Below are 26,503 nucleotides of genomic sequence, written 5' to 3'. Positions count from 1 at the left end.
CCATCGTCTCTCTTCTTTGCTCTGAACCGCAGTGCGAACCTTTCACACTCATAACAATTCTCACACACAGGTTTCGACTGCCAGTCCTAGACAAAGTACACTTGGTGTTGTGTTGTGCGGTCGTGTGTTGTGTGCGTCACTCGTTACTGCCTGGGTCTCCTGCTCCTTCTGCGATCAGTTTCTCAGCGTATAGTATTCTGCGAACAGTGTTTTCTAGCTTCTTGATCTTGTTTACATCAGCTGGCTGAGTGAACATCGGCTCGTCATCTACGTTGTAGACCGCATTCCGACGGAACACCAACCTGCGGCGCAACCACACACTACTGACAACACAGGTGAACTATTTTTGATTCCAGGCTCACGATTGTATTAGAAACAGGTTATACCAGGTGTTTTGCACTGAGCGGCAGGTCTGAACACCGACGCTTCTGGAAGTGCTCTCTCAACTCGGCCAGCCACCTTGCCAGACGTAGAATGACGGCCTCAGGGTCTCGGCGTTGACGTGGAAGATAGGAAGGTGAGATCGACCCACGTGTGGGATACGGAGACGATTCGAGCCATAGAGGATCTTTGGTGGAAAGACGTGCACGACTGGAACGTAAACACTAAGATCGACGGCTCGGACACAGCGACTCGTTGTTATTCCTGATTACACTTCCTGTTATTCTATGGCGTTTCTTATTTGGTTTTTGAAACACGTTGCACTGCGTAGTGCTGTGTAGGACGGCAAGAGATTCAGACAGGTTGGAAAGTTTCGTAGTACGATACCTGACCTGCAAACGCTGCGTTTCCATGGAGCAGGATAGGCATCACTACAGCACACAACACCAACCTACACCACACACACACCATTTTCACACACACACCAAACACACAACAACACAACACACAGACGGAAAGGAACACCCACACACAGTGAGAGGTAAAAAAACGCGCTTGGTTGTTGTTGTTTTTTATGCTCCCTCATTGTTTGTGACATCAAGTCATTTTGTCGGTCGTGTGTCGGTTCACCTTTTCCCGCGTCGTGTCTCCACAGTAGAATGCTCGGCCTTTGTCTTCCCCTGCTCACGGGGTCACAGCCCTCCAGCGTTGGGAGGGGTTGGCCACTCAGAGACAGGGTGATTCGCTGTCTCATTCAGCGGTTTATTCGACGGTGGTATCATCCAGATTATTCTACGTGATATTGCCACGCATCTGCCTGATGAAGGGAGTAAAAGGCACACAGCAGAAGGCAGTTCTAAGTACTAAACATAGTGGAGACACAGAGACGCAGGTACACGTGTTATTAGAGTTCCAGATATATAATCAGAAAGTGAGGAGACAGTCTGAGCGTAGCTGGTTAGCATGCTAAACTACAATGTGGTGGTTTGTTTTCTTAACTCAGGACAAGGATTTTGATGCTTCCGTACTGCTATATGAACGTAAAGCCATGCATGCATTTAGCAGAGTTAAGATAGCTCCTTTAAAATGACATGTAGCTAGATGATTCATCTGTGTGCAGCAGCAGCGTTATTCAGCGCGATGTTTAATGTAGTCATTTACTCATCAGCAGCTTCCAGTTTTGGAGTCAATAATGACAGAAAATCTGCTCCAGCTCTTTAACGGATCACGTTAGCCAGAAAGACGTTCAGAGACGACCCCTGAGACACATGAGTGTGAGTGTACACACAGCGGGACTCCTGTGGTGTGTGGTGTGTGTTGTGTGTTTGTGTGATGCTGTGTTACTTGAGCATGCATGATGAACGTTCTCCACTCCGTTCATCAGAGATTTATCCATAATGTGTTTTCAAGCTGGGACAGATGACCACATCCGTCTCCAGAACCAAAAACGCTTCTCTGCAGACACTTCTTCTGGAGGAACTCCGACCTCACTACACACACCACAGCACACACACACACTACCACACACAGCACAACACACACACAACACACACACACCTAACAAGATTTGGCATCACACACACACACACACGAGACAAGACACACAGACAGCAGACACACGACCCAACAGACACAGACACAACTATACACACAGTACTACACAGCTCACGACACACACACACACACAGCAGTTACACACACCACATAATGAAATGTTAAACAGACAACTAATGTCAACTTCATAGTATACAGTTTTGAACAGAGACAGTGCGTTATGTTGTTGTTGTTTGTGTGTGTTGTGTAGTTTGTTGTGTAGTTTTTGTGTTAGTATCACAGATCCTCTCTACCAGAAGATGCTTGGCATTACAGCGGGAAAGCCAGTTAATGCGTGTAGTTATCTCAGTAACAGTTTCGTTGCTGTGGTGCTGATCACTCATAGCCCCTCCCTCAAGTGACAAGTAGCTAATATTAATCGTTACCTCGAGTCTAGATCCTTGCATCGTCTGAAGACAGTACAAGGTGACAGAGTGGAAAGGTGTGACATTTTATGTAGTGTGTAACAGTTGTGGACTGGATGTGTGAACAGTGTGTAGATGTGTAGAGGTGTGTCAAGTAGTGTGACAGTGTGTGACAGTGGTGGTGTAACATGTGTACGATGTTGTGGTGTAAGTGTGACTGTGTGTAACACGTGGTAGTGTTTGAACAGTGTGTAGGAGCTAATGCGTAGTGGTAAAAAGTGGGTAAGAGTAAGTGGTGTAACGTCGAGTGGATTGTAAGCAGGCTGTAACAGATGTGTAAGATGTGTACAGTGTGTATACAGGTGTAACAGCTGTGGAGTGTGTAAACATGTGTAAACAGTTGCTAAGCGTACGTAACAGGTGTAAACAGTGCTGTGACAGTGTCGTAAAGTGTGTACAGTAGTCTGTAACAGTGTGATAAAGTGTGTAAGAGGTTGTACAGTGTGTAACAGTGTGTAGCATGTTAACAGTTGCTAACAGGTTCTGAGAGCATTAAATGTAAATGGTAAAGTGTGTAGGTACAGTGTGTAACGTGAGAGGTGTAAGCAGAGTGATAGTGTTAGTGTAACATGGTGTAAGTGTAACATGTTAGAGGTCAGTGTGATACAGTTGTGTAGTTGTAAGTTGTATGTGTAGAAACAGTGGTGTAACAGGTAAAGGTAAGTGTGTAACATGGTAATAGTGTGTATACAATGTAGATGTAGTAGTGTGTAACGAACGTGTAACAGTGTGTAACGTAAAGTTGAGTGTGTAACGAGGAATGTGTGGAAATGGTAAACATGTACAGTGTGTAAGCAGTGTGTAACAGTGTGTAGAGTGGTGTAACAGTGCAAGTGTACATGTGTAACACGTTGGTAACAGTGTTAACAGTTGTAACAGGTAGAGTGTTAAGTGTGTAACATGTCAGTTGTAACAGTGTGTAGAGTGTGTAACTGTGGTAACAGGTGTGTAACAGTGTGTAAAAGGACATGTGTAACAGTTGGTAACAGTGTTGTAGACAGTGAACGTTCATGCTGTAACAGGTGTTAAATGTGTACAGTTGTAGAGTGTGTAAGAGTGTGCTAAATGTTACACATGGTATACAGTGTGTTGTAAACGGTGTAACATGATGTATCAGTGGGTGTAAACAGTGTCTAAAGTGTGTAGAGTGTGTAAACCAGTGTGTAACAGTGTGTAATGAACAGTGTGTAAACAGTTGTAACAGTGTTAGTGTTGTAGTGTTGAATCAGTGTGGTACACATGTAAAGTAGTGTGTAACAGTGTAACAGTCTGAACAGTGTGTAACGTTGTAGTAAGTTGTATGTCAGTGTAGTAACAGGAGTGTGAATAACAAGTGTGTAAAGGTGTAACAGTGTAAACGTTGTGAAGTGTCAGTGTAACATGAGTGTGCTAAAGTGAGAGTGTGTAAAGTTGTAGTTAAGGTGTGTAAACAGTACGTGTAACAGTGTTAGAGTGGTAACAGTTGAGTGTGTTGAAGTGTGTAACAGTGTGTAAAGTGTAACTATTGTAACGGTGGTTAGAGTGTTTAACAGGTGGTGATAGAAGTGTGCATAACGCAGTGTGTAAACAGTGTCGGTGTAACAGTGTGTAACATGTAGGTGTTAAGCAGTGGAAACAGTGGTAAACAGTGTAGAGTGTCTTAACATGTTAACAGTTGTAACCAGTGTGTAACAGTGTTAACAGTGTGTAACAGTGTTGTAACAGAGTAACAGTGTGTAGAGTGTTAACAGTTAAACATGTGTCAACAGTGTGCAACCAGTGTGTTAACAGGTTAACAGATGTTAACAGTGTTAACAGTTGCTAACAGGTGTAACAGTGTCTAACAGTGGTAACAGTGTTAACAGTGTTAATACAGCTGTGAAACAGTGTGTAACAGTGTAACAGATGTTAACAGTAACAGGTTGTATACATGTGTTAGAGGTAACAAGTGTTAACAGTTGTGTAACAGTGTGCTAACAGTGATGTAGAGTTGTAACAAATTGATTAACAGGTAACAGTGTGAACAGGTGTAACAGTGAAGCAGTGTGTAACACCCCCCCCCCCCCCCCCCCCCCCCCCCCGCGCCACCTACCCCCCCCCTGTGTGTGAACAGTATTGTAGGAGTTTAACTTATTTGTTGATCAGATGTTAAACAGTGTACCATTGTAAACCTGGTGAGCGATCATGCGTCAGCAGCGTCCTCTTCTCCTCCAAGTGAAACTGCATCAAAACTCCTGCTGTATCTCAAACTTCTGTCTTGATCCACTGCACACTGCTCCAGTCGTGAAACATTGAACTCCACGCCGAAATGTGATTGACAGTACGCCAGCTGAAACCACAAACCACCACAGGTCAGGCACTGAGGGGTGGGGGTGGGGAGTGCGGGGGTGGACTGGGAACCTACAATTAATTCAAAACTCTTTATTTCAAAAATTAACAATAATCTTAGGCTCTAACTCCACTGAACGATCATCAGAAACCATCAAACATATACAAACACCTATGAATTCAGCTGCAATCCACTCTAGATTCAGCATCCACCCAAACATCAAAACTGACAAACAAGAATCATGGAAAAATAACTTGTCTGGCCTTCCGGGGCAAGAAGAAAAAACAAGTTCTCTGGACAAGAAACAGAACTTCGTTGTTGTACATTCTTTGTCACATGACTAGTTGTGAGCAGGAAGAGCAGGACCGGCTGAAACCAGGTTGCTCATGGGTATAAAACCATCTTGAAGACATTAAATCTGATCGACTTAATCAGTGATCAATAACGTATCTGTGAGTGTTTTACCTCCAGCGGCGGTGATATCTCTTCAGGGAGGCGCGCTCTCTAACCTCGCGATTGAACGTGGTAGTGGGCAGCGAACACCTTGTCCATGTCAGAGTCATCCAGACCGTGAACCTACACGTCCCATGATTGCACCACAGGAGGGAGGAAAGGCAGGGCAAGTTTATGGAAGAAAAAAAAGAGGGCAGAGGTGAAGACGGTCGAATGGGAGGAGCACAATCACAAGAGACGCAGAACAAGATGAAAAAGACAGTGATCATGATGAAAATGTCTCAGCGAACAAACATGGAAGGAAAAACCGACACCGTTAAACATGTCGTGTGGGGATTTTTAGGGGGGGGTCAGTCGTGGGTGCAAAACAAATAAGGAGATGAGAATAAAAGTCAAGAGAAACTTGGTTAGTGTCATTAATCCACAGGTTCACTCTCAAAGCAGAGGACGGTGTTTTAGTTTTCTTCTTGTCAACAACGTGTCACTCTCTCTCCTTCATCGCCATCAACACTCACTCTGTGGGGCAGCAGTGTGAGGCGCAGCAGAGAACAAATAAACTAGAAACTACAATCTCCTCCTCGTGGTCGTATCCCTCCGCCACTCAGACTAGTTCCACGCTACATCCTGTTTATCCAGAGTCATTAAATATGAACCAATGGTGTGAGATCTTGTCATAGTCGCTGTGAAGTCTTCAGTTATGGCTAAAAAGTGTTTTGTGAGGTCACACTGACCTTTGACCTTTGACCACCAAAATCTAATCAGTTCATCTTTTGAGTCGAGATGAAAGTTTTTTTCTAAATTTGAATAAATTACGGAGATATCACGTTCACAAGGCCAATTCTGTGTTTTGTGATGTCACCGTGACCTTGACCTTTGACCTTTGACCACCAAAATCTAATCAGTTCATCGTTGACTCCTGATGAATGTTCTGAAATCTGAAGAAGTTCCCTCAAAACATTACTGAGATATCGTGACCACAAGAATGAGATGGACGGACGGATGACCTGAAAACAAAATGGCTGCCGCTCTGACTGTCGCTGGGGAATGAAAATAAGTGTAAACATCTGGTTAACTAAATTCAGCTATGTATGTGGCAATGTGACTCAAGCGTGATGTGTGTGTGTGTGTGTTTCTTTATTAGCTTCAGATCCAAACAGTGGATCCACGTTGAGTTTGCTCCCACACAGGCGCATTGATCTTTACGCGTGATGTTGAGACAGTGCTGTGACGGTCGTGTCCGACTGACTTTGACCTCAGTGTGTGATCTGTTTAAGAAGTCCAGATGAAGACGATGAACATGTTGTAATTGATTATTATTGATGACAAGAAGAGAACGAGAGGAGAACAATGCTTTAACTGGTGACACTGGTTCAGGTTTGTTCTGTGGTAAACCCAGCTCACACTGAACGGCTGCTGGTCGTTCACAAACATCATAACTCCAATAAACTTTTCAATTTTTTAAAGAAATTTCAGCCGCAAAACTTTAGATTTAGGAGAAAAAATCTCTCCATCTAAAGATGATAAATCACAGAACCAGGGTGAGTGGATCAACAGGACGACACCTGCAGCATCAAACTGCCAGATCTGGTTTTCAACAAGAAGGAAACAGAACCAGACGAGAGCGGCGCTGCAGGTCTGGATCAGACTGATCCTGGTCTCGTGGATGTAGGGGAGCCGGTCTGGACGGCAGCAGGGTGGAGAACCTCAGGGAACCAGCTGACGTCGTGATTCTTCTCATTTGATTTTTGATTATGATTTTGTCTTTCGACGATTATGAAAACGTGATAATGGAGGTAAAACGATTATTGTGCCGGAACAAATTTCATCCCCCAAATCCACTTCCTGGTTATGTTTCGGGTAAAGGAGAGCGCCATCTTCAGTCCGTCCAGCCTTTAAACTTTTCATTATTATCATTATCATTATTATTTTACTGCAGCGCTTTTTCCTACACAGCTGTTCAGTGATCAGCATCAAGCTGCTGCTGGTGTTTGGGTTCTCTCTCTGTTCGGGATCAGGTCTAATGATCCTCGGGTCTGTCGGGGGCGGGGTCTGTTTACGTTCAGCTGATTGATCATAATCATTGATATAAATGACAGAAACACCAGCTTCAATTCATCTGTGATGACATCCATTCAGTTTAGATGATTAATATTAATAATGATGGATGGAGATGCAGATTAGAGTCTGATTCTATCTGTTCATTTAAGGAAACTTGAGCTGAATCAGTGTCAGTGTTTATATCAGCTGATAAGTAACGAGGAATTAAAGTGACGGAAGCGCTGCTGAGACCCTGAGCACATGATCCCTCTGATGCCGCTGACATCAGAGGGATCATCAGACCGTCTGACCGTCAGCTTCCTGCGCCACCCAGACACACATCCTCTACATGGACGAGCCCGCTGATGACTGGTTGACCTCTGCTGACCCCTGTGTGTCAGCACTGGTCTCCTGGAGGACGTGAAAACTTCCTGCTTCAACACTTCAGCGCAGAGAGAGAGGCGATGTGTTCATGACAGCAGCGATGGATGAGTGGGAACATGGGTGACGTGGTGGAGGGTTATGGGCGTTTAATCGGTTATTTCCCAACGTCACACTGATTATGGGAGAGTTAGAGGAGATGTTACGGAGGAGAGAGGAGTGATGAGAGAGAGAGTAGAAGGATGTGTTGTGTGTGTGTGTTTGTGTCGTAAACGTGACGCTGGGGGAAACACGACTTTAACTTCCTGTCCTAAGATCCAACAACACAACCACCTCAAAGATTCCTTCCACTCAAAACTGCCAATCAGAGGCCGAGCCTGGCATACCCGCAGCTGATTCAGCCAATCAGGAAGCAGGTTATATAAAATGTCTGTGACGAGCTGCATCCACAGCAGAAACACACGAGCGACAGAAGCAGCCAATCAAAAAGCAGAGCGGGACATTAGACAGTGATCACTGCTTCTCAGTCACCGTCCTCCTCCTCCTCCTCCTCCTCCTCCCGTCAGAGGGGAGGTGGTGAGGGAGGAGAGGAGGAATAAAAGGCGTCACAGCAACAAACAGCTCCTCAGGCACAAACAGGTCTGTGATGTTTACCGCTCCGTCTGCAGCCCACACTAAACTGAGAGTGGCAGTCTGACTCTGAAACACACAGTCACAACACTTTATGTAACACAGGTCACATGGCGAGGGGACACGAGGACACGGGGACGGACTCACTGCTGCCTCTCAACACGACCACCTTCAGAACAAAGCAGCAGTGAAGATCTGACAACAGAGGGACTGAATGTTACAGCCTCATGGAGGCGCTCACGCTGCAGAGGATTATCCGCTGATTTACTGAAGCAGTTCGATTCAGAGACACTTTCTGTAACACAAACAGTCAGTGAGCATTTTATTAGGAACACCTCACTAACGCTGGGTACTTCCTCAGTTCATGTCATCCACCTCATGTTGAAATGTTCCTCTGAGACTCTCATTTAATATCCAGGTTTCTGACACTTTAGTTCGTTGATATGAAGTTACCCACTTCCTGATTGGCCGATTGGATAACTGCATGAATCCACAGGTGTACAGTTGTTCCTAATAAAGTGCTCAGTGAGTTTATTGTTTAAAAAGCAGTTTCAAAGTTAGAAGCTGGTGCTGGTGAAGCTGTTTTCAGATATGAATCCTGTTTCCTGAACAGTTTGTTTCCATTGAACACAACAATAAGTGTCTGTCTGGTGTCTGTCTGGTGTCAGTCAGGTCTCGGTCTGGTGTCAGTCAGGTGTCAGTCAGATTTCAGTCAGGAGTCTGTCTGGTGTCTGTCCGGTGTCTGTCAGGTGTCTGTCTGGTGTCTGTCTGGTGTCAGTCGGGTGTCAGTCGGGTGTCAGTCGGGTGTCAGTCGGGTGTCAGTCGGGTGTCAGTCGGGTGTCAGTCGGGTGTCAGTCGGGTGTCAGTCGGGTGTCAGTCTGGTGTCTGTCTGGTGTCTGTCAGGTCTCGGTCGGGTGTCTGTCTGGTGTCAGTCAGGTCTCGGTCTGGTGTCAGTCAGGTGTCAGTCAGATTTCAGTCAGGAGTCTGTCTGGTGTCTGTCCAGTGTCTGTCCGGTGTCTGTCCGGTGTCTGTCAGGTGTCTGTCTGGTGTCTGTCTGGTGTCAGTCGGGTGTCAGTCAGGTGTCAGTCGGGTGTCTGTCGGGTGTCTGTCGGGTGTCAGTCCGGTGTCAGTCCGGTGTCTGTCGGGTGTCAGTCGGGTGTCAGTCGGGTGTCTGTCGGGTGTCAGTCGGGTGTCAGTCAGGTGTCTGTCTGGTGTCAGTCAGGTGTCAGTCAGGTGTCAGTCAGGTGTCAGTCAGGTGTCAGTCAGGTGTCAGTCAGGTGTCAGTCAGGTGTCAGTCAGGTGTCAGTCAGGTGTCAGTCAGGTGTCAGTCAGGTGTCAGTCAGGTGTCAGTCAGGTGTCAGTCAGGTGTCAGTCAGGTGTCAGTCAGGTGTCAGTCAGGTGTCAGTCAGGTGTCAGTCAGGTGTCAGTCAGGTGTCAGTCAGGTGTCAGTCAGGTGTCAGTCAGGTGTCAGTCAGGTGTCAGTCAGGTGTCAGTCAGGTGTCAGTCAGGTGTCAGTCAGGTGTCAGTCAGGTGTCAGTCAGGTGTCAGTCAGGTGTCAGTCAGGTGTCAGTCAGGTGTCTGTCTGGTGTCAGTCAGGTGTCAGTCAGGTGTCTGTCAGGTGTCAGTCAGGTGTCAGTCAGGTGTCAGTCAGGTGTCTGTCTGGTGTCAGTCAGGTGTCAGTCTGGTGTCAGTCTGGTGTCAGTCTGGTGTCAGTGGGGTGTCAGTCAGGTGTCTGGATGCTGCCACAGTGCTAGGCTCTAAAACCAGCAGTTGATTGCCAGATGAGAGAAAAGCTGGTTAGACTGCTGCTGTTTGTTAGTGCTGCTGCTTCTTCCTGTCTTCACCTCACTGCACGCTGAGGCAGGTAAAGACTAAAACTGTGGAAACCCAGAACATGGGAGCAAAGCAGAAAACAGAGGAAGAGAGAGAGAGAGAGAAAGAGAGAGAGAGACAGAGAGAGAGAGAGAGAGAGAGAGAGAGAGAGAGAGAGAGAGAGAGAGAGAGAGAGAGAGACAGAGAGAGAGAGACAGAGAGAGACAGATAGAGAGACAGAGACAGACACAGACAGAGAGACAGAGAGAGAGAGATAGAGAGACAGAGAGAGAGAGACAGAGAGAGAGACAGAGAGAGAGAGACAGAGAGAGAGAGAGAGAGAGAGAGAGAGAGAGAGAGAGAGAGAGAGAGAGAGAGAGAGAGAGAGAGAGAGAGAGAGAGAGCTTCAAACTAACAGACTAAAGACTAAAGCTAAACACAAAGGCTGGACTTGTTCTCTGAGTGATGAACATTTTTCATTTTCTATTTATTTTATTTATACATTAAAATATGGCTGAAAGATGAAGCCGGATCATTTGGAAAAGATTTAAATTTACCACCAGGCCTTTACACTACAGGTGAACAGTGTTACCGGGTAAAGGACACTTCATCACTCAGATACCAACAGGAGACGTTCAGCCAGTGTCGGAGGAGAAACACGGAGAGACCAGCAGGTGACATGACGAAGGTTCTTTTTAAATCCATGGCCACAGCAGTCTACAGGTCATCACATGATCTATGACATCACTGATTCACCTGCTCATCCTCCACTCGCATCTATCTGACTGACTAATGTACAGTGTTAGTGAAGAGTGTATTTTTACTCTGATCCAGAACCTTCACCTGACCTAGAGCCGTCTCATGTAACACCTTTAACACCTGTCTCTTTTACATTTTACACCTTTATCAGCAGATATCACCTCGATCAATAACACAATAGTTATTGATACTGGCTGGATGCTACCGCTCTGTTTCCTCTCACTGACAGCAACATCAGGAACTGTGACGTGACAACCTGCAGTTCAGAGGACAAGAAAGAGCTGAACATTTCAGTCATGTCATACAAAGGTATTTTCTGGCCGTTAATAAATACTTTAACAGTACTTTAATGCCTGAAGTAGAAACCATGATTTTCTTTTTTTTTTAATGCCTAAACTTTAGTTTTTAATCTTTTTTTGGCCACAGATAAAAATGATCTTCTGATGCCACCTTGTCGGCTCCATGTGAAGTTTCTCATCTCATCTACTAACTGCTCTACTGTTTACTGGACAAAGCGACGTGCTACTAGCAGCTACAGGCTAACAGCTGACTGCACAGACCAGAGCCCACAGGAGACATTCAGAGGAGGTGAGAGGCAGCAGTCTGTGATTCAACAGCTGCTGCCAACAGCATGGAGGACATATATCTGTCTGGCTCCTGTGTACTGAGGTCTGAAGAGATATTTCACTGTAGTTCAGTGTCTGAGCTTCATCACCAAACCAACACACTGTCCCCACCGGGTGAAAGAACAGTCAGAGGGGAAACACTGGGCAGCTGTTGTTTTTATTTCACTGCATCACCACCATGTGTCTGTGAACACGATGAGCAGGACCAGCTGTTTAGAGGCCACAGCATCCCACTTTCTCTCTGAGAACTCAAGTACATTTCCAGATTTCTGAATCAAGGACACGATGTGTAAACACACTCGGCGGGTGCTTCTAATTTGCCTCATATCAACTCCTCTTGCTCCACAGGTGAAGCTGATCTGCTGCAGAACCCATAAACGTGTCATTTTACTCCCAACCTTTAAAGTGGATTTGTTTCCTTCATCTGTGTTTACTGTTCTCCTGATTAACAAAGGAACATTTTCTGTCCCATAATTCATCAGGATTTGTCCATGTGTGATTTCTTCCGACCTGAATCCTCGTTCCTAACAGGGAGTTTCAGCCGTTATGCTGCCCCCTGCTGGAACCAGCTCCCAATGGATCAGATCAAATCTGCCTGAACTGTTAAAAGAGAAGCTACAAACTTCTCTGTTCTCCTCTGCCATTTTATCTTTTAATCTTGCACTTTAATGAGATATTATCTATCTATTTCATAATCTTTGTTTTTATTCTGCTTTTTACTTCTATTTTTGTCACTGCGTGACCTCTGTGTGTGATAATGTGATTATACAAATAGATTTGCCTCAGTTACATTTCAAGCTGCAAATCATTTCCCATGTATCAGGGAGAAAGTCTTTTCCTTGCATCTCTGAGAAAGGAGGAGACAACACAGGTGAGGGACGTGTGGAGACGAATCAGAAGCACCCGCTGTGACAGCCTGAACCTGATGCAGAAAACTAAAAGACACCCGGAAAATATTCCAGTAAAAGAAGTGTCTAACATTTTAAGTCACATGCCAAAATAATGTGTGTACAGACACTAAACTCTGCTCTTAGTTTTCATGTTTATATTATCGTTACTTCTATTATTGAGACACATGTTGAGCAGCGGCGACCATTCTTTAACTCCTGGAACAGTCTGAACTAAAGGAAAGACACTGAACCGAGTGAAACATCTCCGTCTCCTCCCTCCGGTGCAGAGACCTCGACAGGAGCTCAGGACGTCAGAGGCAGATCCAGCAGCATCTGTTTCTCACTTCCTGGACTTCCTGTAGGTGTGACCTGCACACTGCAGCAGTGAAGACAGTCTACGGAAGAGGAACTACTGGCTTGGCAGCACTGCGCGGTGACACACCAGCGTCGTCGTGGTTGCTCGTACCTCCTACCGTGAGGATTCTCAGCCTCTCCTTGAAAACCGCCACGTCTGGAGGGGTCACCAGCAGGGGGGGGGCAGCAAAAGGAGAGATACCCGGACACTGTTAGTGATCTACCTCTCATTCAGACCTGACACCCATGGCCACTTGACACCAACGACAACACCGACAGACTACAGCTACGACAGGGTGAAGCACCGGCCCTGGCATCTCCACGTCGCCACCACCTCTAACATTTACAGAAAACGTCGAGGTGATTTGGAGAAGGTTCAATTTGGACTGAAGTGGTGGAGACTGAAGGATGCAGTTGACACCATGCTGAGGTTAAATAGTCCTTGATACAGAAGCAACACCACAACCAACCCACACTGAGGGGTTTCCCAAACAGGAAGCCATTCTGCACAGGTTACCTTGACTACAGCAGGACAGGACTGAATCCTGAGCTGCAGGAACGCACAACACAACACAGACGTCCTCTGTTTTTACTACAAACTTTAAATACTGTCTACACACACACACACACACACACACACACACACACACACACACACACACACACACACACACACACACACCAGAGTGTCTGGTATCAAAATATGTTTCACAGTCTGCCCCTGAAACTCCACAGGTTCCAGTCATAAAACTGGCTGCAGCTGAAGCTGGAGGCTGTTAGCGGTGATGAGAACGAACAGAGCTGGAAGTAAGAGACGTAGAGACAGACCAGGTCCTCATATATTTACATCATCCAGTCTGATAACACAACAACAACAAAACAGCACTTCCTGTCCAGAGAATCAACAACTGGGAATTAACAGATGTTGACTGTTGACATGATAACAGTTGATTCAGTCTGGCTTGAATCCAGAGAGAGATTCAAATTAAATTAAAATATATATAAAAGTTTTTTGCTCTACCAGCTGAGCCACCAGGACGACATTTACTGTTCGACTGACTGAGGAAACTGACTTTAGACTGACTGGAAACACATTTAAAAACATGGAGGATTATTTGAACATAGCCTCTCTGTCACGGGACAGTGGTTATTAAAGCTCTTCTGGCTTGTGACCCCCTGACAAATTACAGCTGATTCTCTCTGTGCAAAGCCTTTGAGGCTCCTCATCACTGCAGCAGCTGCTGACACACAGTTGCTTCAGGCCTGAGATTCCCTTTAATGTCATTCATATCGTATCTATAACAGTGGATCAGTGTCTCTCCTGCTCACTCTGACGGTTTGGATGTAAAATATAAAGAGTTTCCTGTCAGAGGAGCTCAGGGTGATGACTGTGATTGCAACGGTTGAAGAACAGGAGAGGTTTTATTTTGGGGACCTTATCTTGTCTTTCCGTTTCAAAACAGTGGTGACAGAGTTTTCTGGTCCACGATCGTCTCTACAGCGAGCAGCCGACAGAAACAAACACAGCCGGAGTTTTCTCACACAACAAACTACTGAGGCTGCGGCTGAAACACGTCCGACGACTTCAGCAGCAGGTTTCCCCAACAACCGACAGCTGCTGAGTCCAGAGCATCAACAGGGTTAGCACAGAGCTAGCACAGAGCTAGCAGCTCAGCAGTGATGGTTTGCTTTTCCACCAAGCAATAAAACAACTGGTAACAGTAATATAATGCTGGTGTTAGTGTTTGACCCCTGACCTGTGTCTCTGCACTGACACTGAAGTCGTCTCTAAAACCGTTTCACAAACTCTACACGTCTTATTTTTTCTTGATAAAGTCTAAAAGTTTTTTACGGTCAGTCCTCAGAAAAGATTCAAGTCTGGTGAAGCTGTTTGGTTCTTTTCTTCTTGTCAATAAATCTCATGTACAGACGCAAACCAACACACACACTGTAGTTTATATCGACACCCTCCTGCTGCGCCAAACACTCACTACAGCACCAAATGTGGATTAATCCGCTGCTGAAAATAGTCCCCAATAAACGCTCTACTTCCTCCTGTGATTGATAAGAACTAGAGTGAGCAGCTGTTTGTACTTTTTAATGAAACGATATATTTGTGAAGTGTTTTTAAAAATGATCTTGTTCATAAAGAACCAATGAGCTGAGAGCCACAGACGGAGGAGGGAAGTCTGAAGTGCTGTTGGTTTGGTCTGCACCAGGTTTTCTGACAATGAAAATAAAATACAGAATCACAGCAGAATCTCCTCCTACTCGCTCTTTTCAATCCAATTCAGATGAAGAAGCTGCAGCGCCTGAAGCGACACTCAGAGGATGTTTCGTGGGAGGGGTCTGTTTCAATCTTCCAGTTTTCAGGAAAGTTTCGGAAACATTTGAAGTTAATTTTAAAGTTGAGATTAAAGGATTTAGACGTTTCCAGACGGACTAATCAACTGTTGTAGGTGATGAAAACATCACGATTATTCCCAGTAGCTGAGGACGATGTCAGGGTTAGTTTCCATTACAGAAAGTTTCAGAAACATTCGTCATATACAAGAACAATCCAGACTTTTTTTTCCCTCAGACACATGAACGCCCAGGCTGAGTGCCTCTCTCTCTCCCTTCCTTCCTTCTCTAACCCCCCCCTTCCACCTGTTTCACACCTGCTGCTACATTTATTAGAAATAATAATTACTAGTAATTAACTCTCATTATTTTCATCATTCTGCTCTCTCTCTCCTAACCCACCCGGTCGAGGCAGATGGCCCCGCCCACCCTGAGTCTGTCTCTGCCTCTTAAAAGAAAGTAGTTCCTCGCCACTGTGGCAAACAGTTGTGTGTCTGTTAATAATATGAAAGAGAAGGTCCAGACCTTCAGATAACTGACTTGATTATGAGCCAGAAAGTTTCTGAAATATTCACGTATATGAGAATGTTGGAGAAGTTTTCGCAGAGGCTTCAGTTCAAGACAAACTTCCAGAAACATTCAGTGTCCACGGGAAGTTTCACAAAGCTTCCTGTGGACAACGAGGTTTCAGCTCAAGACAAAGTTTCAGAGACATTCAGCAACAAACGCCCCCGACCAGCGGTGAGTTCCAGAAGCAGCCGGACTGCGAGGCAGACCGGGGGAAATAAAGAGACGGGGGTTTCTACAGGGGTTATCTCCTCACCCAGCTTGTCGGAGGAGGTGATAATGTCAGTGGGGACACACGAGTCCAGATCGGCGTCCATGATGCCGAGGGGGTCCAACTGGGCCACATGGTGCCCTCGGATCTACAAGGAGTGACAACAGCACAGAGCCCACCCGGGACAGGAGGAGGAGGAGGAGGAGGTGGAGGATTGAACGAAATGAAGGAGAGGGTGAAGAAGAGGAGGAGGAGGAGGAGGGATGAGGAGAAAACAGGATGCAACGAAATAAGGGGAAGAGAGAGAGAGGCGGGAGGATGTGGAGGGGTGAGTGGATGAGAAGCAAGTCGGAGTGGAGGGTTGAGAGAAAAAGAAAGGAGAGATAGAGGAAAAGAGAAAGAACAGGAAGATCAACGTCGAGACACAAAAACAGGAAGAGAGGACAGAGCGTCGGACAGGAGCAAGGTGAGAGCAGAAAAGGAGAAGAAGAAGAAAGAAAGGAAGAGATTTGACATAAAGAGGAAGGAGAGAAGAAGAGAAGAGAGGGAGGGTGGGAGGGAGGAGCAGCATTAACACCACAGGCTTTGCTTGTTTGTTTTTGTTGTGGCGCTCTCACCGACGTCCTGGAAGCCGGTATTGACCGGAGCATCATCAAAATTCACACAGCTGATTCCCAGAGGGTCCAGCAGGGCATTATGATGCCCCATCACCTAAACACACCACACACACACACCACACACACACACACACCTGGTTATCACAAGAGAGCACTGACACCTGGAGGGCTTCACAGGTCCACTCATAACACCTGACAGAGTTCAGCTGCTGCCTTAAAGGGACAGTAACGATGTTATTGGCCGATGAGTCAGAAGATTCAATTGTTCTCATTGTTCCAATGAAGGACTGTGACACAGTTTCACGGTTCAGGAGCTTCAGTGTGTCCAGTTATTCTAATGAATGGTTTCTGCAGGTCCCAAGCAACGAGGGGAGTAAACTATCTGCACTATATTTCAAGTTTTAATTAATCTAATTCATGAAGAACTTCTTGGTGACTGTGTACAGTGTCTTACTGTTAGCACTGTTTATTGATCTGTATCTATGTTTTACTGAGAGTTCAGATGAAGCGTGGGTACCTGTCACTGTTACTGTTATTAGTAGTTTAACTGTTGGTATTTGTTGTTATTTTCTTGCTCCTTTTCCTGCCTTTGATTTTCATTTACATTACAGTAGTTTCTACCATGGTGGAGGCTGATGGGGATCCAAATAAATAAATCAAAGTTTCAAGAAGTTTCTCTAATAAAACATCTAAAAGAAAACAGTCTCATCAGCTCTGTGACCTACTTCGTGTCGCTGATGTGAAAAGACTGAGACGCACTGCTTCGCTGTCATGACAGTGTATTAGAAAAATCAACCTTTAAATTAAGAATGTTTTCTTCTTTAAATTTAAATTTGTAATAATAAAAATAACATCAGTTATCATATTGCTACGGCCATAACCAATCTACGTATCAGTCACTGTTACTCCCATCATGCATCTGTAGCATGAAGTTAATTCATGACACCAGCTGGAAAATGACTTTATTGTTATTTGCAGCCACAGACACAAAGCGTGTGTTCTTCAGACGAGCTGCTGTGATTTATTTATTTATTTTTGGAATTAACTTGATAAAAATATGATGAACTAAGTTTGTTTTATCGCCTCCTTCAGCCGTCATCATCATTTCACAGCTGACATCAGCTCCTGCCTCCAGAGACGTTGGTCATTTAAAGGGATGAACGCGGCGTTGTGTTTTCTACACGAGCTTTGACAGAGAGATAAAAACATCTGTTCTTTGGTTCAGATGTGTGTGACCTGTGAAGACCTCTCCTCGCCACATCATCTCTCAGGGTTTCTCAACCTTTTCATGAGTATACAACAAATCATTAACGTGTCTAGAGTTCATGTGAATTTGTGGATGGAACAGTTCAGTAAATTCATGTTCGATTATAAACAGAAATCTTTAATAATAACACAGATTTTCTTTTTTAACTATTACACAAACATCCGTCATATATTCATCTAGTATCTGCTGGTCACATGACTCCATGTGAAGGTTGAGAAACTCTAAACTACATCATTCTACATCAAACATATCAAGACTTTATACACACTAGAACTGTGTTTACGTTTTATATCAATAGAAGAAATGAATAAGAAAATGAGAATCATTATAACAACAGAAATAGTTACAGTTAATTATCATAATTAACAAATAGCAGTAAAATATCATAGACAGCATAAAGCGTTTCAGTAATTAGACAGTGTCTCTACTGAGCTCCATGTTACAGGACGGTCTGGAGGAAGAGACAAGTTAAAGATCACAACATGCATCTATGGATCATCTACAATTTATGGATAAAATCAAACTGAACTAAATTAAATATTTGTCAGTTTCATGATTCTGTTTTCAAACATCAACGAACTCTGAATCTTGAGTTCAACTTTGTGTTTCACCTAGAATTAACTTCATTACATTTCTTAAATGAATATTAAATTATACACAATTTTAATATAAATTTAAGAAATATATATATACACGTATATTTATGAATAAATTATATGTTGTGGTCAGTGTTGATATCATAGGCACCTAAAATAAATCAATGTCTGGGAAACCTCTGAAGTGACTCCTGCTGGAGGAAGGTGGCATCACTGTGTGTGTGTGTGTGTGTGTGTGTGTGTACCTGGTAGGCCCTGATGAGGGACTGGACGGCCAGGTGATCCTCCACCAGCTTCTCCACGTTGGGCTGAGCTCCAACCAGAGAGGAGAGCTGAGGAGCGACGAGGCCCGACGCCGCAGACAGACCTAGAGGAGACTGGTAGGCGGCGCCGGGAGGAGCACCAGCGTTGGCGTTCCGGAAAAACACATCCCACGACTGGAGGAGGGAGAGGAGGAGGAGGAGGGGGAGGAGGAGGAGGGGCGAGGAGGAGGAGGAATCAATAATTGTGCGGTCATTAATGCATATAAACATTATGTACACTGGCCTGGTATTACACTACAGACTGTAAATAAAGATGGACGTCGCCTCTGTGACGTCACTAGCACCGGGCCTGTCGACCACCGGGAGAACTTGACTTCCTGACAGTTCACTGCAGTGTGTCGGACTCAGACTGGAAGGAGACAAAGAGCTGGGGCCACAGCCTCAGTCTGAGTCTGCTCAGAGGTGAACAGGTAACAGGACAGGAAGTGTTCTCCAGCTGAGAGCAGCTCAGTCACCTGCTCCACCAGTGTTCAAGCTGTAGTAACACAGAGCAGTGAACTCTTCTGCTTCAGCGTCACGTCATTCAGCTCATTCTTCACTCATGAGTCACTCACTCTGTCCATAAACATCTTGTTGCCACAATCAAAGAGATTCTGAAACACAGCCCAGATGTCTCTCTCTCTCTCTCTCTCTCTGCAGCCTCCTAATGTTTCAGCTCTTCAGCACATTTGCCTCAGTCTTCACTAGAGGACTGAGACCACATCTGGACCAGCAGCTACACCCCGACTGACCGGAAGTCTTTCATTAAAGATATGTGATGGGTAGATGGGAATTAATGCTCCCAGTCACCGATCACCTTCAAACTGCTGTGGTTAATACTCTGGTGTCTGCGTCTGAGAGAAGCGCTGTGTAGTGTAGTCCCGCCTCCCACTGACCGGCCGCCAAGACAAAACATCATGTCGGCCGAGTGGAACTTTTACAGGGTGAGTGAGACTGATATATCTCCCCTCTGCTGAACCACAGACACACAGCTCACTGACGGTCTCGGGCTTCATTTTAGAGCACCAGAGACTTTCAGAAACTCTGCTGGACCTGTCTTATTTTGAAAACAGTGGGGTTGTGTTTTATTTTGAAAATTCTGGGTATTTGTAGTCTGGACAGAAAGTGAGACCTTTGTAAACGATGAGGTCACACCCACGGTCTCTCCTGATTGGCTGTCATCAGCCTGGACTACCAGTGGTGATACAACATGATGATGAATGACTGTTACTGACCTTGTTGTCTTTGCAGCTGCTGTTCACTTACAGTCGCTGTTTTAATGCTACAACTGTCTCTGCTGAGGAGACAATCTACTTCCTGTTTCACCGGCTCGCACATGCTCAGTGTAGTGAAGGGTCATGTGACATGTTTTCAGGCGTTCGTCTGGACGAAGATCGTAGTCATGCAGATGTTGCCGTAGAGAGAAGTTACAGAGTGATGTGTCTTCACACACTTCACTCTTTGGTCATGTCAGCAGCTCATTAACTGAAGCCTCACATTAATTAACATTAATGAGCTACAGCTGATAATAATCGACTGCTCCTGACGTCTCTCACTTTGTTACCCGCCTGTTTTTCTACATCAGTCAGTGCTAATGAAAAAAACCAGGAGATATTAAAGGTCTCATAAGAGACTCGTTAGCGTCAGAGCTTAACGATTCCAACCAGGAACTGGAGGCTAAATGAACTGAATCCTGGGAAAGTTGAACAAAAGTTCAAGCACGTCAGCCCTCATGTTTCCATGGAAACAACACTGCAGTGTTACCTGTTCTGTCGCCACTAATCCAAACACACGTTAACTCTCCTGTCAACAGAGATGTTCAGGGACAATCACTAATATTAACTTTACACTGGACACTACAATTCATATCAGCATATTCTTATGTTTATTAAACAATATTATCACTAAGATGTTCAGTGTGTGAGTGTGTGTTGTGTAAGTGTCCTGCTCTGCAGTTTCCAGCTAGTTTGCTAAGCTACGAACAGCAAGGTCACACTGTCTGATCGTTACATAACAACTGTGACATGTAACATAAAACCTCTCTCTCTCTCTCACACACACACACACACACACACACACACACACACACACAGATTAATGTTTATTAACGAGGGTTATCAACAACTCCCCTCTTATTTTTCTTTTCATTTCTTTACTAAAACTGTAATCTATATTTCTTTACAAGCCAGTGTAATATTGACAGTGTCGGGTCTGAGCCCGGTCACATGGGAGGGCTGCGTCAGGGAGGCCGAGTTAAATGTGTGATGCAGCAGGATGGTCGGCTGTGGCAGCAGCTAAAAGAGGAAGAAGAAGAAGCCGTTTTCTTCTTCTCTGCTGGTGTAGTTTAAAACCTCTCATGTGGTTTATAATTGTTCTGTATCAAAAATATTGTCTTTTATTGTTTTATATTTTCTAATCTCTCTTGTTTTCCATGTTCCATTCGTTAAAAACAGGAGAAAGGTAATAGATCTTTACCTCTAACTAACCCGACACTGGGTTTGTTTATCAGTTAACGAAGCAGTATCATGGGTAAACCACGTCCTGGTTCCTGTTGTTAGCTGCAGGTTAGGTGAGTGTAACCTGAGGTTTTCTTCTGCGCTGAGCTCACACACACACAGTTTAAACTTATTCCTAACTGATAATCCTGTAGAAACTGATCACTAAAACTAACAAACCCACCTGGTTAAAGGTGAGGGAGTGTTTTTAAAATGTACTGTTGGGCCTCCTTCACTCTCCCTTCACACAGTAAAACTGTCATGTGACTGAGCTTCTGCCAGCTATTATTAGCCCGGTCGTCCTTTACGACTCCGTTAAAATGAGTTTGTGTCTCTGAAGACAGGTCACAGATACACCCCCACCTTCACCCAGCCCTTCAGGGGGCGCTACCTCTCCCCACTCTGTCACCTTCATGTATTTCTCTTCTCCTTCTCTATTCAAAAAGGAAATTGAGTTTTTTTCATGATTACTCAGAGAGTCAATGTGTGTGTGTGTGTGTGTGTGTGTGTGTAGACGGATATATTCACACATGTACAGTGCGTGTGTATCGTTCCCATCCTCACAGAAATACTGCAGCATTATTTTCCAGTTGCCTTTATGACCCATGAACCCTCCATGATGGATGTGATGTTCCTGTTCTCCTCCGCCCAGCAGGGGGCTCCACTGCTCCTTACCTTGTGAACACTCTTGGGGTTCTCCAGCCAGGCATAGTACATCTCCTCCACGTAGTTGGAGCTCGTCCCGTTCAGGAACGGCTCCGAGGCCACCGGTGCCGAGTAGCACCTGATTGGCTGAAACGTCCTTGTGCCGCCTGTGGAGGCGACTGTGATTGGCCGCTGCTGGCCGACAGTCTGAGCCGCCTGCGAGGCGGTGAGCGGACGCAACCGCGCCGCACAAGTCCTTAAACGATGCATAAGCAGTCCTTACAGTTATCACACACACACGGTGGTGGTGGTCAGTCCCGACGGGACGGACGTCCTCAACCTCAGAACGAAAACAGGAAGTAAAAGTCCACGGAGGTCAGACCCAGGACAGAGAGGGATGAAGGGAACGCCCACCGTCCACTGGTGTATCTGTCCACTGAGAGAGGGAGAGAGAGAGAGACTGTGTTACAGAGGGAGAGAGACAAGAAGGCAGATCATCGTAACAAAGTTTTCATGGTCACTGAAGCTGATCATCAGAGGGAACCACGACATGGAAAATGTGATTCACACTGAAGCTGAGTGTTTCATGTGTGTGTTCAGGTTCGACTGAGTTACAACAATGGACGTCACTAGAACTGAACCTTCAGTAAGAGACACAAACACCTGGAGAGGTGACGCTGCTCCAGTATGACAAAAATCAGAATCACAATTACTTTGATCAATAATGAGATCAGGATTATTTATATTTAACACGATTACTCGTTTACTTTGGAAACACGACTCATCTATTGAACTTAAAAAAAAAAAAGAAAAAAGAAAGAAAAAGAAAAGAAAAAGATTTCAAAACAGAAAGTTTCTGAATCAGCAAACTGACGTACGTTGCTAATGTACGCAGAAACTAAGTGGATGAGGATCAAATTTGTTGCGAAACAGATTGCAGCACAATATTCATTATCTTGATTATCTTGTTTTTATAATCGTCGGAAGACAACAAAAAATCTGATTAATCACCCAGCTCTACATGATCTGCTCTTCTACTGTACCACAGCTACAACATGTGATTCTTCTAGGACTGAAGATGGCAGCATAACAACCCCACAAATGTTCTGGTCTGACGTCAAACATCGGGAGGAGGAGGAAGAAGAAGAAGAAGAAGAAGGAGAAGGAGAAGAAGAAGAAGAAGAAGGAGAAGGAGGAAAGCAGACACTGTAACAATACTGTACCAACAAGTGGAATGGCTGCAGCAGGTTTAGCAGCAGGTGCAGCAGCAGGTTTAGCAGCAGGTGCAGCAGCAGGTGCAGCAGCAGGTGCAGCAGCAGGTGCTGTTAGAATCGTGTGAGGAGATATTTTGAGTTTGAGGATCATCAGGGACAAATTACAGAAAACCCAAAGTCAGTATGAAAAATGAAAACAACTCAGACTTGTCTTCGCAGCTCAAAGACACACACCTGGATCTGCACACAGAGTTCAGGCTGAGTGAGTCTGAGTGAGTCACTTCATATCATCAACATGTTCATTGTTGGTCAACTGGAACCACTGCTTCCACACCTATTGTTTGCAGGAGTGTGTTACTGTGTGTTCGCACAGTGTTTTTTCCCTTTGCAGTGGTATTGAATTTGGTATCGACGACATGTCAATGATATTGACACAAATTGCAGCTATTGAGACCAAAAAGGTTTAAAGCCGCAAACCTCGACTCCCACTGCTGCTGTAGCTGTTGATCCATCAGCCACACTACAATAACTGACTTCCTGTTGTTTTCAGATCACCTGTTTACACCTGTTCCTTCCACCTCACACGTTATTATTATTAAAAAAAGGAGCCTAAACTATCTCAACCTGCCCAATTAAGGAAAAATGTGTTGTTTTCATGAATGTGCAGCGATGAGACAAAGAGAAGATTATGACTCTGGCTGATTGACTCACTTTCCTGCTGCAGAATGAATCTGGATCGATCAGATGCCTCCTGATGATACTGTGCAGATATTTAGCATCTAAAGCGCAGTACTGTATCATTCAAATCAATGAAAATCATCATTAGTTGCAGCCCTAATGTCAGGTGGTGACCTCCAGTTCAGGTAAAGGAAGCAGTGAACACCACACCAGTAGTTCAGAGCTGCACTGAGTGTTTTTACTACTGTCTGTCATTTTATAGACCAATGGATTAATTAAAAAACATGATCAGGAGATGGATGTTTAATGTAAATAAGTTTGGTTAGCTGCAGCCCTTGAGTGGTTACATCTGCTGAGACACCTGTTCATCACTTGAGGTCACAGTGAGGTCACAGTGAGGTCACCGGTTTGTGCCTTTAGTATGAGAAATCTGCCAAATGTTGCTGCGTTCAAAGTGAACTCCCACAACTGCTGAACTCCTGCTCTCTGTCCCTGCGACCAGCGGCGTGTTCATGGCGAACAGAAGCAGTTAAAGTTCAGGAGGAGCCCTCAGAAGACGTTAATCCCAACACCAAAACTCTAACTCAGGTTATTTCCAGCGCGACGAGGCTCAGAAACATCCGCTGAGTCCTCATGTGTCGCCTCAGCTGTGGTTTGTGTTTTGACCTTGTTGAGTCTCCACTCCCTGCCTCCATTCTCCCGTCCCTCACCCCGGCCCGGGCCCGCCCTCCACCTGCCTACCGCTCCTCCGGATTCGCTGCCCGAGAAGAATCCCGCCCAGAAATTGGACTCTGCGGGTTTTTATTAGACACGCAAACTGTCCGTCACTTTGTCCTTTCACAAGTCATGAGTTCCCGAAAATGACTGCCTGCTTCTTCAAAACATTGTAAAATTATTCCCACTGAACGTTTAAGCGTTTCAAAAGAGCGCTGGTTGTTACCCTGCATGGTTAGCTACGGCGTTAAGGTGCTGGGTTGTGTAATTAGCCGGCTAGTTTGACCGAAATGCCTCTACTTTCTCTATTATTACAATTAGCACGTTGGGCTAGCGGCTAAACAGGTGCTAACTGAGTTCTCTTAAAGAAGCTAACTTGATGGTTAAAAATCAGCGTTTTTCTTCAGTTGAGTGAGTCTTAGTTTTCCCCAAGCACCAACAGTTTTTGCAGATGTTTGGACCGACGATCAGGCCCTAACGGTTCCGTTAGTTTGATGGGCTGTGTTAGCTAGCACGCGGCTAACATGCTAACAGGTTTCGTCTTTCTCAAATCCCTCCTGACGGTTGTTTTTTTAATTCATCTTCAAACTGAAACCAGAATGTGTCTCCGTGTCATAGAGCAGAGCAGACCATCTCCCCGTGGAAAAAACCTCAAATCCCGGTTACTAACCTCGAGAAAAGCGTGTCAACGGGTCCCCTCTCGGCCGGTATCCCGGATGCCCTTCGCCTCTCCCGGTGAAACGATGACAGCTCGGGGCGCGGAGCTTGGAAGCGAGGCCTGCGTGGAAGTGACGTAAGGTGCTGACGTCATACGCACTAGACGGGGGGGGTGGCGGTCTCACTACAGTTTTTTGTCCAATGAATTAAACAAAATCAAAATACATAAAAATAAATAATAGTAATAATAATAAATAATAAAATATATTATAAAATGAAAACAATTCAGGCTTTAACTATTTGAATATGTTTGATATTTAAGTATGAAATATGAGGCCTCTAATCAAGATGATCAATACTTCTATTTTGCATTTGTTTAGAAATTTAAACTCATTTTTTTCCCTATAAATGTGGTATCAGCTCTAACAATTGTGAGTGGAAAGTTGACTCGAAATTGCACCAAAATTACTTTTTGCTTAACTTAAAATTTAAAAATTGGTGCATCAAAATTTGTTTTCACTTTCATCTGCTGGAGGAACAAAGTTTGTCTGAGCTCACCTTAAGTCTCAGTTTAACACCTGGATGTACCTGCATTGATTTATGACATCACAACTAGTAAGAAGCCAATCAGAGTGATGTAAGAGGCATCTGGTGTCCATATGTTAAACTGTTTAAGATTAAAAATTTCTACATATTTATAGAGTCCGGAATAAAAAATAAATGTTTTTAAAAATGAACATTAATGAGGTAATGAACAATTATTAGTATATATAACAATTATCCTGTTTTCTTTAAATGTCTGGAGGGGAGCTTTAAATAGTAAAAATATAAAAACAAATCAAACAATAGATTTTTGTATTAATCCTCTACATTAGCATCAATACTCAAAGCAAGACCTAGTATTGATAGTATCAGTACTTTGAGTATTGATCCGTCCATCGCCAGTCATTTGTGAGATTTAATTACTGATGTAGCACGGAGGCCAAAAAGCTCCAGGTTTGCTGTGTGCAAACTGGTTTGTTCTAATTCAACTGAAAATGTGTTTAGTAGAGTGGGTCCTGATTTATCACCTGTTCTTGAGACATTGTACTGAAAAGAAGCCTCAGGTCAAATTAAAATTTTAAAGCCCCTGAAAACTCCAGCTCAAGCTTTTCTCTCAGACATGAAACATCGACTAAATGAGTCACATGATTACAAATCTAAAAGTAACGCAGTTTGCATTGTGTCATCTTCAGGCTCGCTCATCACATGATCCACAGGTGTGTGCTTTTATAGACTCTGATGGCTCTCTATGGTCAGTTGCTCCCTTCTACATTTCCAAATCCATAATATAATGTTATATATTCATCAAAATAAACATCTGTCTCGATCCACAAACCAGAGGGTAGATCATAGAGAAAGAAAGCAGACACAACTTTGTCATTGAGAAAAACATGATTTGACAGTCTTCAAAGTCTTATAATGTTTAATATTTCAGTTTTGTCACATATTCCTGAATTAATTTGTGTTTAATCTCATTACCACACTGCACATCTGGGGCCAGGTTAA

At 44.5% G+C, this 26,503-nt stretch overlaps 1 protein-coding gene across 1 annotated transcript in view; it reads right to left on the bottom strand.

Moving 5' to 3' along the window:
- LOC111236935 (2-oxoglutarate dehydrogenase, mitochondrial-like) overlaps positions 1-25,055 on the bottom strand; it is a 36,672-nt gene extending 11,617 nt beyond the window's left edge. The window contains exons 1-5 of the mRNA XM_022765856.1: positions 24,969-25,055; positions 21,723-22,128; positions 18,496-18,687; positions 15,816-15,918; positions 12,762-12,806 (exon numbers count right to left, since the gene is read on the bottom strand). Of these exons, the coding sequence (XP_022621577.1) occupies positions 12,762-12,806; positions 15,816-15,918; positions 18,496-18,687; positions 21,723-21,962 (580 nt within the window). The 5' untranslated portion in view covers positions 21,963-22,128; positions 24,969-25,055. The remainder of the gene's footprint in view (positions 1-12,761; positions 12,807-15,815; positions 15,919-18,495; positions 18,688-21,722; positions 22,129-24,968) is intronic.
- Between the last annotated feature and the right edge of the window lie 1,448 nt (positions 25,056-26,503).

The sequence above is a fragment of the Seriola dumerili genome, unplaced genomic scaffold, assembly GCF_002260705.1.
Source record: "Seriola dumerili isolate Sdu_G_001 unplaced genomic scaffold, Sdu_1.0 BDQW01000783.1, whole genome shotgun sequence".
Lineage (NCBI taxonomy): Eukaryota > Metazoa > Chordata > Actinopteri > Carangiformes > Carangidae > Seriola > Seriola dumerili.
Note: the sequence above shows the minus strand (reverse complement) of the source record. Positions and strands in the feature narration are given on the sequence as shown.